Raw genomic sequence first — 22,169 nt, 5'->3', positions numbered from 1 at the left:
ATATATTTTTCAAGTACCAATGATATAGATCCAAAACAGCATATTAGGTCCTTTTTATATATAACATAGGAGCTTCCCTGGTGGCTCAGGCGGTAAAGAGTCTGCCTGCAATGCAGGAGACCCGGGTTCGATCCCTGGGTCAAGAAGATCCCCTGGAAAAGAAAATGGCAACCCACTCCAGTATTCTTACCTGGAAAATCCCATGGATGGAGGAGCCTGGCAGGCTATAGTTCACGGGATCACAAAAAGTAAGACAAAACTGAACGACTAACACACAACCCAACTCCCAGGTGCCTCAGTGGTAAACAATCTGCCTGCCAATGCAGGAGACTCAGGTTCGATCCCTGGGTCAGGAAGATCTCCTGGAGAAGAAAACAGCAACCCACTCCAGCTTTTGCCTGGGAAACCCCATAGACAGAGGAGCCTGGAGGGTGCATTTGGTCACAAACAAAGGCACTGAATTGTGACGAGAGGTCTCTGTGAGCATCTTTATGGTCTCTGGGATCACAAAGAGTCGGACATGACTTAATGACTAAAACAACAATATATAACATAACTCTCTTAGTCAACTACGCCATTTCCCGCATATGAAACCATGATCACATACACATAGACTTGAAACATACTGTTGTTACAGATGGAAACATAAGCTTACAGTAATTATTTCCATCACAATGTATGTGCTTTTCACATATCAAAAGCATGTACTGGTGCTAAGCAGTTTAAGGTAAATAACGAGCCTTTGAAAAACAAAACCTTCACAGCTTTGTCTGGGGGATGATATAATCTTAAAACTTTGTCTCTACATAAAATGCACTAGGACAGTAAACATTTCTTTAAAAAGTATCATTTGCCATAAATGTTCAAAATGCGCTTGTATACTCTCTCACAAGATTTATATCCTAGTGTAGAAACAGTTTGATCATTTTCTTTAGAGATTTCTTTCATTTACAGAAAACTCTCAATATTTTTATTGAGAAAACTATTTAAAAAAACTCAATGAGCAATTTTAATACATTTTCCTAAGTAAATAAATGTTTTTATAAACAATGTTTCAGAGTAAATGGAGAATACTGTTTCCACATGTTAGATTTCTGTTTCTTCATGAATAAACAACTATATGTAAAGAGTGTTCTATTACATATCTTCCTAGTGTGGTTTGCTTTTCGGGCTTAATATTTCCTGCCTTCGTTTGGTATGAAGAAAAATTACAGGTTTTTTCCTTTGCGGCTTAATGCCATTATACAGACACTATTTTAAAAATGTGACTAAGAGGCCCCAAATTTAAACAGAGTCCTCCTTCTTTAGCAAGTAATTGTTTAACCTGTCATGTTAAAATTAAACAAGCCCACCTGACAATTTGCCATACTTGATAAAGGGACCAAAAAAAAAAGCTTCTAACATACATTCATTCACTTAATTGTTCAAATACCTTTCTCTTCTTTTAAAGTAATCCATGTGGCAAGATCCATAAATATATTTAAGCCACTTATATAGGTCAGCTAATATGGGTGATGCTTTTTTAAGCACCATCTGACGAAGCACATTCTGCATTCCGGTAACAAAGTTACAGTACAAAATAATATTTTAATCAAGCCCAAAGAACAATAACAGATCTGACTACTGGGCTGATAATCGTCTTATCACACTGTGTGAAACCTAGCTCTAATATTTGACGGAGCCTCCATTACTTGGCAGCCCATTCTAAAAAAGGCCAACAATGGAGAGAGAATGAAGTGGAGTGTGCAAGACCTCCGTATCTACATAAAAGAGATTAGAGGCGACAGCGTTCCATTTTACAGCTCAATCATATTGTGTTAGCATGCGCTTATCCGAGCGCGGACGAAATTGAAAGAGAAATAAAAAAGAGTCAGGCAGATAGGAACCAGAAAAGCGAGGCCTGAGCAATTTCCAAGGATATAAAAGGATGCTAATGGCGGGGCCCTGTCATTCTTAAAAAGGGCTATTAGGGCACCATCATCTGTTCTGGTGCCCTTATGCTCCTTCAACTAAAGTCAAGCATTTTCTAAAGCCCTTGTGATCTTTTTGCTTCTAGAGATAAAGTATGGTCATGTTTCAGAACAACACACTTTCCATTTATGTGATTTATTAAAGTAAGTCAACTAATTCTATTTACTGATTTAAAAAAAAAAAACCCACTCCCTATGTATTTTTCTTCAATATTTGCTTTTGTTGAATTTGTCACTTTTTTACGGAGCAAAACAAGTATGCAAAAATACTTTCCCAGCAGCGCAGAAAGGCTCTGATGTTATCTGAGATGCTAAACTTAATTTTGAAAAAGTATGTGGGTCTACATGTGTGTGTGATTCCACAAACTGGAGTAGCATACAGAGAGCAAAGGCTTGGATGTTAGTATATTCAAAAAAAGGTTTCACTTAATTTTCACATAAGCATTAAAAACTTAACAGTTTTGAAGTGAAATTTCAGTTCTGATTTGGCTTTAATTCCAGCTCTGAGCCAAGTTATCAGGACTAGGTCATGATATCAAAAACACATTTGTATTTTTATTGAGGCAGAAATGGGACCTCAATCTTTATATTCTCTTAGGCGTTACCCTCCCATGGCACATTGCACACTGCCGCCGTGCCCAGGCAGCCTGAACCCGGCTTGCACATAGAGCAGCAAGCTCGAATCACAGCATCTTTCTCTTCCACCTCAAAACACTGCCTGGCACACTTACTGTTAGCATTTCAGTGAATGCGTGGCTTGCTAATCCCTCTCTGAAAAGCCAAAAGACTCCTTGCAATCATTTAAAACACCCTCCGGGTATCACGAAAACCAGAGCTGTGAATCATCAGTGCACAGCAACCTCTTCTGGCATTTGCTGGGCAGAGAGACTCACGTCAGCCCCCACCAATTCTAAGCCTCCGCTTAAGACTGAACACATAATCGTACGGCAATTGTTTCCACCACTGGAAATGCTGTTACTCATAGTTATTTAAAGTTACTGTCTTCACAGAAGTCACCAGAGCCCCTTTACTGTGACAAGTTCCTCTGTAAGCTGACATTTCTACTTAGATACACAACTAGACCCACAAATTTATCACTGACTTTTCCTGACCGGAGAGCATCATCAGGCATTGTTGACTTCTTGGTTGTCTTTATGGAATGTCTGCACAGTATCAAAATATGGGCTTAGTAAATTTCTTAATTCGAGGAGAACTGGGACAGAAGTCTCTGAAAGAATGGGTGGTGTGGTGTCAGAGTGACATATCTTTTGATGCTGTTGTTATGAATAATGATAACATTATTGCTATAATTTTGAACTAATTCTCTCAAAGGTGATCAACTGGGGAACTAAAATACACAGATTCTACTCCAGGAAGCAATGATGAATATGCGCTTTGAAGGCTCTGGACACATTTGTGAACCTGTGGAAGTGCTTTCATTAATATCTCCTTCTGCCCCAGATCTCCCTATCTTTGAATTAAGGAAAATAATATCTAATTCCTGGATTATAACAATGATTCTCAACTGGGCAAGAAGGGGTTGATTTTGCCCCCTCAAGAGGATATCTGGCTATGTCTGAAGACATTTTTGCTTGTCATAACTCAAAGGTACCACAGGATGGTAGAGGGTAGAGACCAAGGATGCTGCTAAATTCCCTACAAGGAACAGGACAGCCCTCACAACAAAGGGTTACCTGGTTCCAAACAACAATTGTGTAAAGACTGAGAAACCCTGGGTTAGAATAATGCTAGTTTGAATTTGTGACAATATATGTGTGTGCATATATAAATACTGGAGGAGGAAATGGCAACCCACTCCAGTATTCTTGCCTGGAGAATCCCATGGACAGAGGAGCCTGGCGGGCTACAGTCCATGGGGTCGCAACTGAAGCAACTTAGCAGCAGTAACAGCATATATAAATATAAATGATATACTATATATTGGCTATTTTTAAAAATATATGTGGACTCTTCAACAAATCTTAGTTGTGTTTCTTTCTAAATCCCTTCATTGACACTTTCTTTCGAAATAAGTTTTCATATAATTGTTTAGGCAAATTCCAGCTTTTCCCCCTGCTACCATTCCCAATGGCTCACCATCTTTTAGCATATCCTATTTTTTCTTTTTTTGCTTTTCCTGAAAATCTGTCAGCTGTGATCATAATCGAAATGCAAACCAACCATCCACACGATCAAATTTTCAAATTTCTTTTAGATGTAGTGACCCTTGTGGAGGTATCTGCTACAGACCACACTCCAGCTCACCTATTTAACTAGTTTTGACCTAATTTGGGGTGCTTTATTAGCAAACAGTGTAAGACAAAGTAGCTGGTATAATACAGAGTGATGTTTAAATTAGTTTACAATTTGCTTGGCCTCATCTAGAACTGCAGCGAACAAAGCCATTCAGAAATGTCAGCTGTGTTCCCAAGCACTGTAACAAATTGTCGCCTGAACGCTGCACACCTAATGACTTCAAATTAGCTTCACTGCGATATCGCCTGACAGTTCGTTACGACTGTTAGCAACATAGCTGGCGTATCATGACCAATAAATTGGTTTCAGTGTGGGCTGGGAAAGGAACTTCCATCAATTTGATTAAAGAAATTACTGTAGCATTCAAAGCATAAAGACAAACTAGTTTAAGGAGACAGAAATAAGTTCACTCTACCAAAGAAACATGGCTCATCATCCAAAAATTTGTGTGTAAACTATTTGAAGATCAGAGTTCAAACAGACAATAATTCAAGTAGACAACTAAAATTCTTCAACCTTGTGATCAGGTAATAGGTTCACTGATCTAAGGATGGGTTTGGAAAGAAAAGTCACTGGATATTTTAAAATACTACTCTAAAGTTATCATAACAGAAAATTTATGATGTTGGTTTAACATTTATTTTTGTAATCTATGTATAAATTCATGGCAAATATCTCATTGTAAACCAAAGCAATAAGCAAATATGAAAAGCAATTCAGTATAAATCGCCACTACAAATGACAAAACGAATGATTTTTAAAAGGAAAAATGGGATCTAGACTACTCTTGATAAAAAACATTTTTTAAAGTGAAAAGAAAAAGTTGAAGTATTTTCTTAGGCAAAACAGACTTTAAATATTTTAACAAGTTATATTCTATTTATCTGAGGTTGGCAATAATAGTACCTTCGTTTGTGAAAAAATAATGAACAAGCATTCAAGATGGTATAGCTATAAAAAGATTTATGCTTCTATTAGGATAGGAAAGCTCTAAATTAAGTATGACAAAGACAAATGTAAAGGTTTAAAAAAAGTCCTAATGAACAGGATTTCCCTGGAAGGCCAGTGGTTAGGACTGCGTGCTTTCACTGCTGAGGATGTGAGTTCAATCCCTAGTTAGAGAGCTAAGATTCCACATGCCTTGCCAGGTGGCCCCCCACCTCCCCCCCAAAATTTTTTTTAATATATAAATTCAAAAAAAGTAAAATTTAAAATTCCTAATGAGAAAACTGTGAATTGGCCTAAATCAACATATACACCCTAGGGGATTAATTGCAAACTTTTCTTTTTCATTTCAGAAAATGTACCTGGAATATGCTTCGCCCATCCAATGATAACCACCAACTCTCGATCAGCCAAGTCACACAGTGTAGTGAGGGCTTTGATGTCACTGTCGGGGACGGTAGGGTCAGGCATGGCATAGATCTTCTCCGGTTCAGCCACCAACAAATGTGAGACAATCTTGTTATCTGCAGGATCAGACCAGAGCACTCCAGGATCACTAGTAGCATCATTTCTCTTTCACACATTCTAAACTAGGTGGTGTTTTGAAAGGAAAAAAAAACCAAAGCCTCGAATAGCCTATAATCAACCCCAAATATTCCATTTATGGTTCAATATATGTATATTAAAGTGTTTCGGAAAACCCAAAGCAAGAAATAAGCTGCTACAGTCATGATAGTTCTCTGCTTCTCCTTGGCTTTACCTGCCTTTGCTGGAATGAAGCATCTGTCCTGTAATGAAATTTTTTATAGCAAACAGATAAGAGGAGTTAAACGCTTTCTGGGTTTACTCTGATTCTTACGTGGGATTTGGGGAAGCAGATTAAATAGTACACAGCAGTTTTAAAATAAAACTCCACGTAAACCACTGAAATATAGAACGCAATGCGGGAGGCAAAGATCTAGTGCCCATAGACCTAATGGGCATGAAAGTCATTAAATGTCCTAATTCCTTTAAAAAAAGAGCAAAGGTCAGAGCCCTTCTGCCTGGGTGAATTACTGACTGTATAACTCTATCTCTGTGGGATGCCTTCAATAGGAATGTGTTTCCTCTCTCCTTGTCTCCACACACCCAGCCCATCTTCCATATAGAGACAATGTCAGTTTGCAGAAAAAACTCCTACTTAAATGTGACAGTGTTTTCTCTTCTGAGCGTCTAATTCTTCAGTCCTCTTTTATCATCTGTTGTCTTCAGCTCACTCTCTGGTTCAGATCTATCTGTCCGAAATTTGTGATATATGTTTTTAAAATCCTTCATAAAGTAAACACTAGAGACGAATGGAAAGCATCACATCAAATGTGTTTTATCGCTCAGGGCCATGTGAGAGTTTATGGAAGGGGTTATAAAGCCTTGCTAACGGAATGAATTTTCTTGTTGGCCCTATTTCCGATTTTTACACGTAGTTTTAGATTTGATACTTTCTTCTAAGTGAGGAGATACAAATAGGTAAGAATAAACCCAGATATTTCAATATTCTACATCTTATTACTCTAGAAAACTAAGGTCTTAAATGGGATCTTATGAGTCAAGCCAAAGATTCTTCTCTGTTCACTGTTTGCCTTTTCCTCTAAATTTTTAACTTTTTAAACTCAAAATGAAAAGACTTCGCATATCTTAGAATTGAAAACAAAGCTTTCTTTTTGTCTCCTTTAACAAGAATCCTTATCCAAGCTACAATTAGTAATTTTTCTGATATAGTTTAAAATTTTCAATATTATGACTGCCACATGAATTCTTTTTATTTCAAATTATCAACATCAATATTCTCTGGTAGTAATATTCGATTATTACCAAATTAAAAACACAGATTTGGGAGGAAATATTCCCAAATATCATATTTTCTAGAAAAAAAGTTAAGATCAAATAGAGATTCTTTTTTTTTTTGCAGGATCTGCAGAGAATGACATTTGTTTCTCCTATATGTTATAGAAACAACACCCTGTTTTTTAGTTACGCTTGGAAAAGTTTCTGCTTTCATTGCTCTGACATTGTAACAAAACCTGTCAGCAACTGCTAGATTCTCAGGACAAGAAGGAAATGCAATAATAAAGGGCGCAAAAATGTACCTGAAGGAAATAATGATTCAAGTATTTTTTAGTACAGGGAAAATGTTACCTGTTTTAAGCCAAGTCAATGGATACTTGACCAGAGGGGCCAGAAAAACTTGGTGAAGGCTTAGAAATTCCTATCATTCAGAAAATGGAATAGCTGGCAGCACTGTTTCGAGGTGAAGCTTATTTAATGTTTCCCTAATTAGAATCAATAGAACCCAATTTTCATTCTTGGGCTTTTGTAGAACACAGACAATCAGTCAGGCTCCAGAAATCTCCCCCAGCCACTTCCTCAGCAATGCCAGTGCCCAGTCTCCTGACACTTATCTGACAGGATCTGAAAATTAAGTTTTATAAATGTTTGTTACCAAAACACACTAATTGGATGGACTAAGGAAAATTAACACAGAGGCCTTAAGATAATGAGCAATGATTTATTAGGAGTCCTCTTTTATCTCAGACCAGTGGAGCTCACTGAAATTGCTGTAATCTCCTTCAAGGTACTTGACAAGCCTCCTCCGCATTTCCCAGGTTTATGCTGAAAACCATAGATGTTTCTCTACCCTGTAGATTTACAAATGGGCTGGTGCTCATTTTTCTCTCAGTAGAGGAAATCATCAATGGCGTCAGTCAACGTTCATAGAAAATGAATGAGAAATGGCCAGTCTGGACATTTACTGAATCCAGGAAAACGAAACCTCTAATGAAATTAAGCATTAGTGTTTATTGCATTTTATTGTATTATCAGAAAGTTTTTGATTCTAATGTGCAAAATCTGCTTAATGCAGTCCTAGATTGTATTTGCAGAATGCCAAACAGTTTATGCAGGCTGAGGAGAAGATGCCAGATTGGACAATTGAAGGTATAATCAACATAATGTTTTTTGGAAAGGCAAAAGGAAACTATGCCATATGTTCACTTAAGCTTTAATTTTATGTAAAACTGGTTGTTTTTCCTTTGACATAGCTAAAATGTCCTTTCATTTACAGTTCAGGGTCTGTTTTATTTATTTAACAGATGCCCATATGCTCACATGGATGACACACAGCAGCGCCCCCTCCTGGAGAGTCCAAAAGAGGACTTTTTTTTTTTTCTCTTCCCCTGAAAGCTGATCAAAAATGACCAGTGTCTTTTCTAGAACTGCTCTAGAGGCAACTTCCTCTGGTAAGGGCCAGTTATGTCTTCTGAGCCAGAGACAGCTAAATAGGAGAAGTGTTTCCACCGCAGCACTTTTCAGTGCCTTGTATAAACTCTGTGCATAAACATCCTAAAATATTAGTAGCTCTTTTGCATTACAGTAAGCCCCCCACATGTGAAACTTCACGGTGCGAACTTTCAGCGTCTGGCCTGAGTGGAACTGCAGCTTGCCCTTCGTCTCCTATTGCTGACGATCCTGCAGCTCTGCCATGACCCACCACCTCTCCCTCCTCCAGTCAGCAGTTCTTCTTGCCTCTTCACTTGATGCCAGCCCCTGTATGCTAGCTGTTGTACTGCACTACTGGACTTTTCAACAGTGTAAGATGAAAAATGCTGTCTTTATTTTTTGTGTCTGTGTTTTATGTGTTAGTTGTGTGAAAAGTACTATAAACCTATTACAGGACAGCGCTACATAGCTGTGTTAGTAGGGTACCTCGGCTAATTTTGTTGGACTTATGAACAAATTGGATCTACAAATGGGCTCTTGGAATGGAATTGGTTGGTATGGAAGGGACTTACTGTACAGCCATGAACTGATTTTTCAGAAACTGGAACACAGTTAACCGCCTTGATCTATATTCTACCTCTTTAAAAGACGTATCTATATTCTAGTTAATAACAAAGAAAACAGGGTGTAAATTTTAGTGATGTACCCGTCACCATTTTAAACTGCAACTGGACATTATCAAACTATGGGCTTTTACAAAATAATTCATAAAGCCCATAAGGACATCTGAAATGGAACCACCAACCTATGCTTGTTATTAGTAGGACTCAATTTTGTTTTAATCTATTGCTGGCTGGTGTGTTAACCTTCCATAGCTGCAAATTAATGAGGCTCCTAATGTATTTTCATTGGGAGGTTGAACAGTCAAACTCATTTAGTTAGTGAAAACTACAAAAATCACTTTCTTGTGAAATCTGAAACTAACAGCTCCAATGAACTAATGATCACGGTACGATCTGTTTTATGTACCTCTGAAAATAAAGATAACCTGTAAATGTAAAAGTCGCACCATAGAAGCTATGCCTTAGTACTCTTATGTTTCTACAAAATGACTAGGTTAAAAAAGGGGGGAGGGGTGGTAGGGGACAAGAAAGCCATAGGGGGAAAAAGATAATCAGCTGAGTTGCTATTGCTCTTCAAAGGCAGTCCCTGGGAATAAAGCCACAGACCCCCCTACCCGCCTTAGGGAAGAGAAGCCTCATTGGAGTCAGTAGGAATGGGCATGCCAAAACTGATGTATCTAGAGCAGCCAGCTGGGAGGATGTCGTGTGCTGGAAAGCCAGACGTGTCTGCTGTACTTACATGGCTTTTTGGCTGGCTGAACCAGCTGAGGGTTCAGGTATGGGCTGTTCTCCGCATCTATTCTGCGCTTGTACTTCTGCCGACCTCCACGTACTCTGTCAAGACGCACTCCTGTGGGCAAAGACAGGCACTGACTTACTGTTGAGGTAACTATCTTTGGGACCGATCAAATACATAGAGGTCAACAGAGAATAGAATGCTGAACGGTCCAGGCGGATTAGAGGAATCTTTAAAAAAAAAAAAAAGTGATGGTTAAGCCAAGACTGCCAGAGATTGGAAACCAAATCTGGAAGAGACGCCCAACCTGAAAGACATGTATCCAAGGCCATCAAAATCACCCACACACCAAAGAAAAGGCACCTTTCCTTGAGAATTAATACAAAGAAACTGGAATTTGGTGCTAATGTTGTTTCCTCCATTAGCAATGTGTATTCCCATCATCATGGGCTTCCCCGGAGGCTCAGTGGTAAAGAATCCATCTGCCAATGCAGAAGACTCAGGTTCCATCCTTAGGTCGGGAAGATCTGGAGGAGGAAATGGCAACCCACTCCAGTATTCTTGCCTGGAGAATCCCATGGACATGCCTGGTGGGCTACAGTCCATGGGGTCACAATAAAGAGTCGGACTAACTTGACGACTAAACAACAGTCCTCTTCATAAGTCACCCCTGAAAGCTCAGTGTGTAGGCTTGAGTAGATTCAAAGCCCAATCCACCCCAGTCTATCAGAGGACTCCACATGGACCTGTGCAAGTGAACTGAGTTGAAAACTTCCACGTGCTGTGGAGAGCAGGAATCCCATACACGGGATGAGATCCAAGGACCGTTCCATGTTCTAACATCAACATGTCTCAGACGGAGTGTGTTCTTTACATCTTGCCACACATCTGTATTTTGCTTTAATTGAGAGAAAACAGAGAGTAGGTTTGGACTGAACACAGGATAGAAAGAAGAGATTCCTGAAAGAATTCAGGAGGCTGGTGAAGAAGGGATTTGTCAGGAGGGCAGAGATGAAGCGAGAAGCTAGAAAGTAGGCAAAAGGAGACTGACAGTAACATTTTTTCCCCAAGAGTGATGGATTAGGTCAAGATTCAGGGAGGTTTTGCTGGCAGTGGATCAGCAAGATTAAGAAAAGGAACAAAAGGAGAAGAAAGGAATTAAAAAGAAAGAAATGTCTCATTTACATGGGGTAGTGATGAGGAAGAGCTTGATAATAACCTGGTTTCCAGTCTATAATTACAAAGTTTAGGGTAGAACCATATAAATCTTTATCAAATAGAGACTATAACTTGGGGATAAAGAGAGGGGTGGGAGATTCTTTCTGTGGTCTTAGGTTGTACCTTAGCTGATTAAAAAAACAGTATTAACACTCTCCATTAATAAATTCAGCCAAACAGTTCATTGTCTTTTGGTATTTCTCACACACACACACAAACTGTTTAGGACATAGTTTAACAGCATCTTCAGTATTATTATTTTACTGAAGGACCTCTCAGAGCTTTTAACACACAAATAACCTCTGTAAAACTCTCAGAGGGAGATACAGACTAGGCAATGTTTTGCAAGCCAATGTCACAAAGATCCTGTTTTGGAAACATTTATCAATATCATGTTGCACATGTGGATTGTGGGGTAACTGAGTTATATGAAACAGTTCGGGAAAGGCTGATGTATTTCTTTGTGAATCCTGAAGGTGAATATGTGCACTCAAATGTTAAAAGTGATTATCAATCCATGAGCTAAAGAAAAAGACAACTTTTCATATTATCTTAATAATACCACTTTAAGAATTGATTTCCTTTTAGAGATAAACACAAACACATACTTGGTTCTAGATAAAGCCTGAAATGTCAAAATGAAACTTCTGAGCATAGTTTAAATGAAATCAAGAGAAAACTTCAAGAGCAAGGAGAGCAGATTCAGATAAATAAATACCAAAAATCGAAAAAATTAGGTGTAGTATCTAAGTATTTAGGGGCTTCCCCAGGAGCTCAGATGGTAAAGAATATGCTTACAATGCAGGAGACCAGGGTTCGATCCCTGAGTTGGGATGATTCCCTAGAGAAGGAAATGGCAACCCAACCCACTCCAGTATTCTTGCCTGGAGAATTCCATGGACAGAGGAGTGTTTAATGAAAACAGTAGTGCTAGTGAGTCACAAAGAAACTGTACTTCTTGACTGTTGCTTTTAAAGTACTTTTGAGCCTATAGTAGAGTTTTACCCCTTTGATTATCTAATTTTTAATGTTCGATTTTTATTGTGCCTCTATTTATTAAAGTTTAACACTTGCTCCCTTTTCCCCTTTTTAATTCATGTTTCATGTTTTTTTCATTTCTTTCTTTCTCCAAGATAGTTTTCTAATTTACACAATGTGTCCACATTTTATTTGTTCATCTGAGACCCATTCAAATGTGTTTCATTGTAAGAGTTTAGGAAATTCCAAGCATACGTAACTAAGAGTGGTATCATAGCACATTTGGCATCTAAGTCCAACACAATGCGGATATTAATGTGATATGATTAAAGGTGTAAACAGAAGGCAGGATGAAACAAACAGAGAGAGAGAAAGGCAATGTCAGACTAAAGCTAATGAAAGGAGGAAACATTTTAAAATAACCAAAATTGTTAGAACCCATAAAGCTGTACATACATACATATACATATATAAGCTTGACACTGCTATATATAAAATAGATAATCAACAAGGACCTATTTTTAGCATAGGGAAATCTACTCAAGTCTCTAATGATCTATATGGGAAAAGAATCTCAAAGAGTGGATATATGTATATGTATAACTGATTCAGTTTGCTGTACAGCAGAAAATAACACAATACTATAAATCAACTATACTCCAATAAATTTTTAAATTAAAAAAAAAAAAGAACCAAGAAAGCTCATAGAATATATCTCAGTTAGGTTTTAGACTCCAAAATTTGCTTCTGGTATTTGTTAAGACATGCATTCACCATGCGCAATATAGCCTCACACTGCCAAATGCTGAACAATACACTACATATTTTCTAATACAGGAGTCAGAGCTGGTGAGTCTCTGACAATGGATTTTTTCTGTCATGAAGGCACATGGAAGAAGACTATGGCTGAAAGACTAGTTTCAAGGTCCCAGCTGGAAACAGTTCTGACATAGTCATACATACCACACGAGAGCCACCAGTCAGCTTAGACAACTGGCCCAAGTTTATGGGGAAAGTGTAACACTGAAAACAACTTACTAAACATCACGAAGAAAAAGTGAATACTCTTTACTGACTTTTACAACTTTTATTATGTATCGTGCATTATTTTTGTATTTGTAGGAACAGATCCTTTAAGTATTAAGAAATAATTTTATTACGGTGCATTTCCTTTCAACTTTGAACAATGAATTACAGAAATACTTATATTACTCCCTGCATGCTCCCTCCAAATTTAAAAGTCGTGTTCTCCCTCTTACGTTTATTCTTTTTCTCCTTTTTCCTCTTTTTCTTATTACCCCCACCCTGCCCCACCTCACCTCAGTGTGTGGGTAGATAAACTACTGTCTATCCATACATCTATTTCATCCTTCCCATTCATTGATACATACATCTATCCATCCAACCAGCCAGCCATCCCACTGTATATAGCTCTCTAGTTTCTAAATATAAATATTCAAGCACTTTTTACATAAGCCCCTGTTTCACTTCCTAAAATAAAGATCAGTAGGACAAAGGATTCTTTTATGATTTGTAACTTTAGGTAAATGATATTCAGTAGATTATTATAGAGGGAAAAATTAGATATTGATGCTACTTGATTAATAATTAATACAGTTATGTAGTGAAAATTGATGGACAGTCAACAGAGAAAGCATTCCTGCCAAGTTCAGATAACAATTAATGGTAAAAATTTATAGTGTATTTTAAAAGATCATAATAATTTAAATGTCAAAATTTTATCCCCATTTTAGGGCGTGGAAAGTAGGCAAATATCAATAGCTTCAACTAAAATATATTTATACCACTTTTAACCTCTTTTCAAAATCTGGGAAATCTTTTTATACTGCTTGCAGTGAAATGATGATGATGATGATTTAGTTTAGCTCACTTCATACTCAGTGAAATGTCAGAACTCAAATCCTAGGAACACACCTGCAACTACTACATCATACTAAAATTACTCATATATTTACTCAGTTGTGCTTGAAGAAAAACATACTCAGTAAAACCAATCCCCTGCAACTCCCCGCCCAGGACAATCACAGAACACACAAACACACAAGTGGCATAGCTGTAAAAGGTAAATCAGCCTCAACTGTGTCTTAAAACACGTGGACCCAGCCTCTTTAGGTGTGCATCTTTGAAAATAAACACGTTTATTCAGCTGAGTCATAATAATGTATGCACTAAAACTGTAAAAGCTATTTTAAAGAGTCTGATAAAACAGCACTACACAGATATCATGAAGAAGTCCATTATCAGCATATTTATAGTTTTAAAGTTTTTCCAGAAAAATGTTTCCAGCTGTAATAACAATTTATTCCTAAATACTATAGGAAGACTATGTTAAAAAAAAATACAGCATAGTTTACAAATCAGAATGCTTTCTTTCTGGCTGTTTCATTAACCAGCTCTTGAATTTTGTTGAACTCCTTAACTTTTTGCTTTCCAAATTATGAATATTAAGACAATATTCTCCCAGATGTTTTGCTGCAATGATCCAATATGACATTAATATAATAGTATATTTAGATATTACACAAATGCATTATTAAAATATTTTATAAATATTAAAATGCCAAGGATATTGACATTATATCAACATTTTTTTTGAAATATTGCTATGTTACTTTATTGAAGTATATTCTGCATCATGATCATTTACTGAAAATCTACCCTGATGGAGTTTGACGGTCTACCCTGCCTCAGTTCTATAGGTCAAGAGATTTGACATATGATTGAATGGTAAGATAATACAAAAGATAAAAGTCCAATAATGATATTTGATGTATAAGTGAGTACAGAAATACGGTATCTCATTCTATTTACTGCTCATCCCTGTTACTAATCATATCTCTTAGAGATTATTTTAGAATAGGTATAGAAACTAACCCAAATTCTATCAAAAAGAAAAATGCTTTCTTTGAATTTAGCTATAAAAACATAATACAAAGTTAAGTAGAGAACTGATAATTATTCAATTAACCTAAAGCATTTCATTTAAAAGTCTTAAACTATTTCAGCAGAAACAAAGAAAAACAACCATATTTATGATCCGGACCAGGAAAATCTTGATTTGCCATAAACAAACATCAATCTAATCCAAATATTTAAACTGCCAATGGCAAAGCCTGCCCTCTACATCTTTACAATCTTAAATACAATTAATTTCTGTTGGGACTTCACTTGCAAACCATTTTTGAAAAAGTTTAAAAAAAAGTATTCTCTCAGGAAATAAGATACCCACAATGTTCAATGTTTGACAGGATGTGAAGTTAATTAAGGCAATTGGACTTCCTATTCATGTGGAGACTGCCATTACCCTTTTTTTAAAAATAAAAGATTTTAATAGTTGGTATTACTGACTAAACAGAATGCTTCACATTGCTTCTTTCAAATACTGCATGTGCCTGCATTGCCACAAGGGAATCACAAATCTCATACACTGTCAGAATTTACAAAATTGAGAAAGCAAGAATAGGGCAAGAAGGGAAAAAAAAATATGCTGTGAGGCAAATAAACGCCAAAAGAAGTAAAACAGTTCAGCACAAGGCCTTCTTAGGTCAGCTCATTTTAAGTCTACATTTTATGCCCAAATGCAAATTTTTACAGTATTATATAGTCCAAAGTCAAAAGTATTTTCCACATTTTTTAATAGCACAAAGTCAGAGGCATTTCATAGGACAATAAAAGTTCTCTTCAGATAATTCTACAAGGCAACCCTAGCCTATTTGGCTAAATCAAAGACAAGGTTTTCATAATACTGTTCTCTAACAAACGTTTGCTAAAAAAAACAAAACATTAATTACACAGACCCATGGAATACTTAAGATACAGAGTCATATTAAAGTAATAATCTTTAAAAAGAAAGTGAAATCATTTTTTAAAAGATTAGTGACTTTAATGACTCCTAAATAAATAGCTGGATTACTTAAATATTACCAAATAGGACTTGTAATCGAGGATAGGAAACTGATGGGAAAGTACTGGTAAAACTTATGAAGTAATGAGATGAAGAGGGTGGCAACTTTCTCTTGCACTATGTCTCCTGATACTGCAGCTCCCTTTGCTGAGGAAGGAAATGTGGTTCCTTCCAGTCAGAAAAATAAATACCTAGATGTGCCTCTGAATTTGCCTGAGATTTCTGTGAGGGAACCATCATAGACAGAGGGTAGGGAAAATCCCTTTGCGGGACTCCAGGAAAGAAGAAAAGGCAAGTCAGCAGCATCAAAACACAGCAGAGAGAATTTTAGTGGCAGCCTCTGATGGGGTTCTCCTTCAGAACAGCATCCTTACAGAGAGTACCAGCTTTTACCTAAAGTAGCTGGGTGTATTCATCGCCACCACAGTAAAAGGTGAGTGGAACTTATTTGTATATTGATACACATACTCCAGCAAGAATCTAATCATATTAAAGTACTGAGGATCGTGAGAGACAATAAAATATGCCAAGCCTTAGTTATCTGCTTACTATTATTGCACCTTCTCTAAAGAGATAGCAATGCTGCTCAACATGGCTTTATGATGTAGTTCCTTTCTTCCTACTTCAGTAGTTTTGACTCCTGATACCCGCATCTCCCTACCAAGCGGTGTCTTCATTTCTGATGGAATAACTCAGTCTCTGTATGAAATGTCTTGGAATCAACCGGAACATCCATGGGTTATGAAAGCTTCTTCCATTCCAGGCAATGGGTTAACGGTTTTACGTATACAGACATACTAGAGACTTACAGCAACCCTATGAGGGAGGTGCTATTATTATTCCATTTTACAAATGAGAAAACTGGAACTGGGAAGAGGCTGAGTCAGGAGTGGCAGCTGGGGACCATGGCTGCAGAACTCACGTTCTCAAGCACTCTGTTTATACTGCTTCTCTGTCATCAAATTCTATTTTGGAAAAGAGTGTGTGTGCTCAGTCCCTTCAGTTGTATCAGACTCTTTGCAGCCCTATGGACTGTAGCCCAGCAGGTCCTTTATTCATGGGATTCTCTAGGCAGGAATACTGGAGTGGGTTGCCACGCCCTCCTCCAGGGGATCTTCCCAACCCAGGAATCTGCATCTCTTCTATCTCCTGCATTGGCAGGCAGGTTCTTTACCACTAGGGAAGCCCTTGGAAAAGAGTCTGTGGTATTAATATATACTCCAAAAGCAGAAGCACAGGCAGATAAAGTCCAATTGTTGCGGTAAACAATACTTGCCTCCTGATGGGAGTGTGTGTAAACAGTGGGGCAGAATGATGAATGAGCAGGAGGAGAGATGAACACCTTTACCCCACTGAAGGGCTGGGGCTTCTCGGGTGGTCCCAGTAGTAAAGAACCCGCCTGCCAATGCAGGAGATGGAAGAGACACAAGTTTGATTCCTGGGTTGGGAAGATTCCCTGGAGGAGGGCATGGCAACCCATTCCAGTGTTCTTCCCTGGAGAATCGCATGGACAGAGGAGCCTGGCAGGCTACAGTCCAAGAGTCAGACATGACTGAAGTGACTTAGCGTGTATGCACACACAAAAGGGCTAGGCATTTTGCATCTATGACTCTATAAAGCATCTTCACATAGACGTTTATAGCTATGGGACTGTAAACCAAAAATGATAAACAGATTCAGTCACTCTGCTTTTCTGTTGAGGTAGGGACCCAGAGATATTTATTTCCTTGCTCCCTGTTCCTCTTTAAAACATCAGTGAAATAAGACAAGGACTGTTTGACCAGGGCCATGGAGGAAAAGCAACAACACTCTGGCTGAGTTTTGCAGTATAGAAGGAAACCCAGATGGTGGCTTTTCAGCTAGACCCCCAGGATCAATGGTTACATTTAAATTTACTTCTGCTGGAATACCATTGCAACAATTCAGCAACTTTGAAAATTGCTTGGGTGCATGTCCGATACTTCTGCCACCTGATGATCTTACTCATTGGAAAGACTCTGATGCTGGGAAAGATTGAGGGCAGGAGGAGAAGGGGGCGACAGAGGATGAGATGGTTGATTGACATCATCAAGTCAACGGACATGAATTTGAGCCAACTCTGGGAGACAGTGAAAGGGAAGTCTGGTGTGCTGCAGTCCATGGGGTCGCAAAGAGTGGGACAAGACTTAGCGATTGAACAAGAACAATGTGAAAACACTGTAAGATCTGCTGAAATAAAAGGGGAAAATCACACAAGGAGAGAAAATGCATATCCATTAAGTGGGCTTTTTTTTCTTTTTAACTGAGTCCTCAGTCACTAAAAGAGATAAAAGCCATGACTCACATTAAAGCTTCCTTGCTCTACAGATGAATTAACAATTAGCAAGGGGAAGTCTTTCGTTTTGGTCTCCTGATAGCTATCTGGACTATTAAACATGTGAGCCTTGCATAGGAAATTACAGAGGCTTCCCTCTGTTGCAGATTCAAGCTGCAACCAAAATACATTTGTAGATTTGTGCGCCTAATACACAGCTACAAAGAAGTCCCTCCTTTTTTTTTTCCAGGGTGCGATTCACTGCTCTTAGCTGGTTCTGAGGCATCTGGGCTAAATTTATAATCTGGGTGATAGCCGAAATCAAAATCACAAAAGGCTGAAATAGTCATAGTTTACAAAGTATTTTGCAGGGAAAATATGATTCCACCAGGGGCCCAAGTTGCTTCATCTGAAGCATGGAGCCCTAATCTATGACACATACAAGTACAAATTAGGTCATCTGCAACAGGTGACAAGTTTTAATTGAATGTCTTCTGTCTGCAATTCTGACAAAAGGTGAATGGAAATAAATGAGTCTGGCAAGAACGGCCCTGAGCCTTACAAAACCCAATATCTCATTATTTTTAAACAGCTATCTATAAACTGATGCTGACAAGCCTTGAACCTTTTATTTCTGCTCAAGATGAGGTGGTGTGCAGGGAAAGAAAAAAAAAAGGGAAAGAAAAAGGGGCATCTAGAACATTACATTAAACATGCAATACCTACCATTATTACTTCCCCAACGTAATTAAAGGAAATCTCCTATTCAAAAGGCACTATTTCTTACTTTGCTTGATGTCAGAGAGGAAGAGAGAGAGCATGCTTGCCTTGCATTTGCTTAAACATAGAGACTGCCTTTAAGGAAAAAAAAAAAAAGAAAATCTTCCCTTTCTTTCTTTTTGGCCTGTTAAAAATTTCATAAACTATTCAAAGCGATATTATGGTGGCTTAAACCTATCTAAACTCTATGTTGTCTGCTTGCTACTTAATACTGGTGACTATTCCTTTTTATCCTTTTCAAAATTGCCTTCTCCTGTGAATAAAGTTGTGAATTAGCGGGTAAAGACATGAAACGTGGTCGCACATCACCATCAAGAAAAGTGATTCTACTAATTCACAATTAAATTTGACACTGGCAGCAATAAGTTTAACACAATAATAACAGTAATAACAGTGCACAGTACCCCATGGGGATGCTCTGTAAACAGAAGCACAAATATTATTTATGCAAAATTCAATGCCCTGTAAAAATGAATTAAATATGAAATCAACCAAGCTGGTTTACAAGTTGCAGGTTGAGAGCCATAGTCACTGTGTTTCATTCAATGGAGAGGAAGTCAGTGGAGATCAAAAAACCAGACATGAATTTCAAAGAGAATACAGGCTGTGGGAGAAAAAAATAAATGAGTGGCAAAGAAAGATGGTGGTAAGTCGGGAGGTCATTTGGTTTTTCTATGTGTGATTCTAGATCATGTGGGCAACCAAGGTAGAGTTTATGTAGCTCAAAAGAATGAGCTGTAATGAATCTGCCTGCAATGCAGATCCCTGGGTTGGGAAGATTCTCTAGAGAAGGGAATGGCTACCCACTCCAGTATTCCTGCCTGGAGAATCCCATGGACAGAGGAGATGGTGGGCTGCAGTCCATGGGATCTCAGAGTTGGACAGGACTGAGTGACCAATATTTTCACTTTTGACTTGGTGACTTTAGTGGGGAGAACTTGAAGCCCTGGCCAATTTGTTAGGAACTTAGCAAAAATAATAAAAATGCTTTACCAGGGCAGGCTGCAAGTTAAATTGCTTCAGCTATGTCTGACTCTTTGAGACCCCATGGACTGTAGCCTGCCAGGCTCCTCTGTCCATAGGATTCTCCCGGCAAGAACTCTGGAGTGGGTTGCCATTTCCTCTTTCAGAGGATCTTCCTGACCCAGGCTCAAACAGAAATTCCAAGAGCCAACTATAAGACACCAAAGTGACACACGATGCTTAATATTATTTCATTGCTATGACCTGGCAAAATTGAGATTGGATATAAAGTAAAACTAGCAGAAGGAACATATGTCTGGGTCGTGTGAAAAAGAATTATACCTAAAACATAAAATACATAGGAAAAAAATCAGTTCAGTAGAGATCAAATGTTAATATAATTTTATGTATACACACCCAAATTTCATATCAGTGAAACATTTTCTTGCGACCATGTGACATTTCTTATGAAATTGGCAGCAATAAGTTTAACGGAGTAATAACATTAATAACAATACACAGGACTCCATGGGGATTCTGTGTGTAAACCAAAGCACAAAGAAAGTTTATGCAAAATTCAGTACCCTGTAAAATAGAATTAAATATGAAATTAAGCTGGTATTCAAGTAGCTGGAATGAGAACCATAGTCACTGCATAATATTCAAATAGAGAGGTACACAGTGGAGTTCAATGGCCTCACTGTAGGTTTTTGTGGAGTAAACAAGAAGTGTCATGGGCTGAATGTTTGTTTTCCCCCCAAATTCATATGTTGAAACTGAATCCCCCACATGATAGTATCCGGAAGTGAGGCCTCTAGAGTGATTAGATCACGAAGGTGTAGCCCTCATGATGGGACTAGTGCCCTTATAAAAAAGGTTTCAGGGGACTTTCCTGGTGGTCAAGTGGTTAAGACTCTGCCTTTCAATGGGTTAGGGTTAGACCCCTAGTCGGCAAACTAAGGTCCCACATGCCCAGAGAGCTCTCAGGAAAACCTCACTGAACGCTGAATCTGCCAGGGTCTTAATCTTGGACTTCTCAGCCTCTGGAGATGAGAGAAATAAGTTTCTCTTCTTTATAAGCCACCCTGTCTATGGTATCCTGGTATAGCACCCCAAATGGACTAAAACAAGAAGAAATTAAGAAAAAACTTTAAAAAAGACTTAGCCATAAGAAAGAATGAAATAATGCCATTTGCAGCAACATGGATGGGTCTAGAGACTGTCCTACTAAGTGAAATAAGTCAGAAAGAGAAAGACAAATACCATATGATATCACTTTTATGTGGAATCTAAAATATGACACAAATGAATTTATATATGAAACAGAAAAGACTCACAGCTATAAAGAACAGAATTGTGGCTTCCAAAGGGCATGGGGAGTGTAGGAGAGAAGGAATGGGAGTTTAGGGGCAGCAGATGTAAACTGTTACATATAGAATGGATAAACAACAAGGTCCTATTGTATACCACAGGGAACTACACACACACACACACATAACATAATATATGGTGGTTTAGTCAATAAGTCATGTTTGTCTCTTGCAACCCCATAACTATCAGACTAGCCTATGAGACTCTTCTGTCCATAGAATTTCCCAGGCAAGAATACTGGAGTGGGTTGCCATTTCCTTCTCCAGAGGATCTTCCCGACCGAGGGATTAAACCCGGATGGCCTGCATTGCAAGTGGCCTCCTGCATCTCAGGTGGATTCTTTACCGACTGAGCCACCAGAGAACATAACATACATATACATATATATAACTGAACAATATATAACATATATATGTAACTGCATAATTTTGCTGTATAATAGTAATATAACACTGGAAATCAACTATACTTCAATAACATTTTTCAAAAGGAGGCAGATAGAGAGCTATTCTACAATGGATTGATTCAACGTCTAACATGAAATTTAAAAAGACAATAGTTTCCCATATGGTTCTCATCCAAATCTATGTACTACTACTAACCCCCATTCATCTGCCAACTATGCTGTTAATTTGTGAGGAAAATTAATGGAGAAAAAGAAAAGAAAACCAATAGAGAGTATGAGAGAATGGTCTAAGTCTTGCAGAAGTGCAGACATGGAGAAGACAGAATGGTGGATTTAGAATACACTTCCAGCTGCCTGGGTCCACAAGGGAACATGGCTTCTGTAAGCATATTTTCAAGCCAATTAGAATTCAGTTTTCCTCCCCTAAAGTTGACAAATTAGACTATTGAGGAA

The 22,169-nt window shown here is 38.1% G+C and overlaps 1 protein-coding gene across 9 annotated transcripts in view; it reads right to left on the bottom strand.

Moving 5' to 3' along the window:
- The window catches only part of ESRRG (estrogen related receptor gamma), a 700,961-nt gene that overhangs the window by 59,318 nt on the left and 619,474 nt on the right, over nt 1-22,169 (bottom strand). For all 9 annotated transcript variants that reach the window (XM_055419897.2, XM_055419903.2, XM_055419900.2 and 6 more), the window contains 2 exons: nt 9,786-9,896; nt 5,534-5,695 (listed from right to left, as the gene is read on the bottom strand). In XM_055419897.2, the coding sequence (XP_055275872.1) occupies nt 5,534-5,695; nt 9,786-9,896 (273 nt within the window). The remainder of the gene's footprint in view (nt 1-5,533; nt 5,696-9,785; nt 9,897-22,169) is intronic.

The sequence above is a fragment of the Moschus berezovskii genome, chromosome 17 (genome assembly GCF_049115385.1).
Source record: "Moschus berezovskii isolate FMDL1 chromosome 17, NW_MosBer_1.0, whole genome shotgun sequence".
Taxonomy (NCBI): Eukaryota; Metazoa; Chordata; class Mammalia; order Artiodactyla; family Moschidae; genus Moschus; species Moschus berezovskii.
This window is presented reverse-complemented; position numbering and strand designations above follow the sequence as displayed.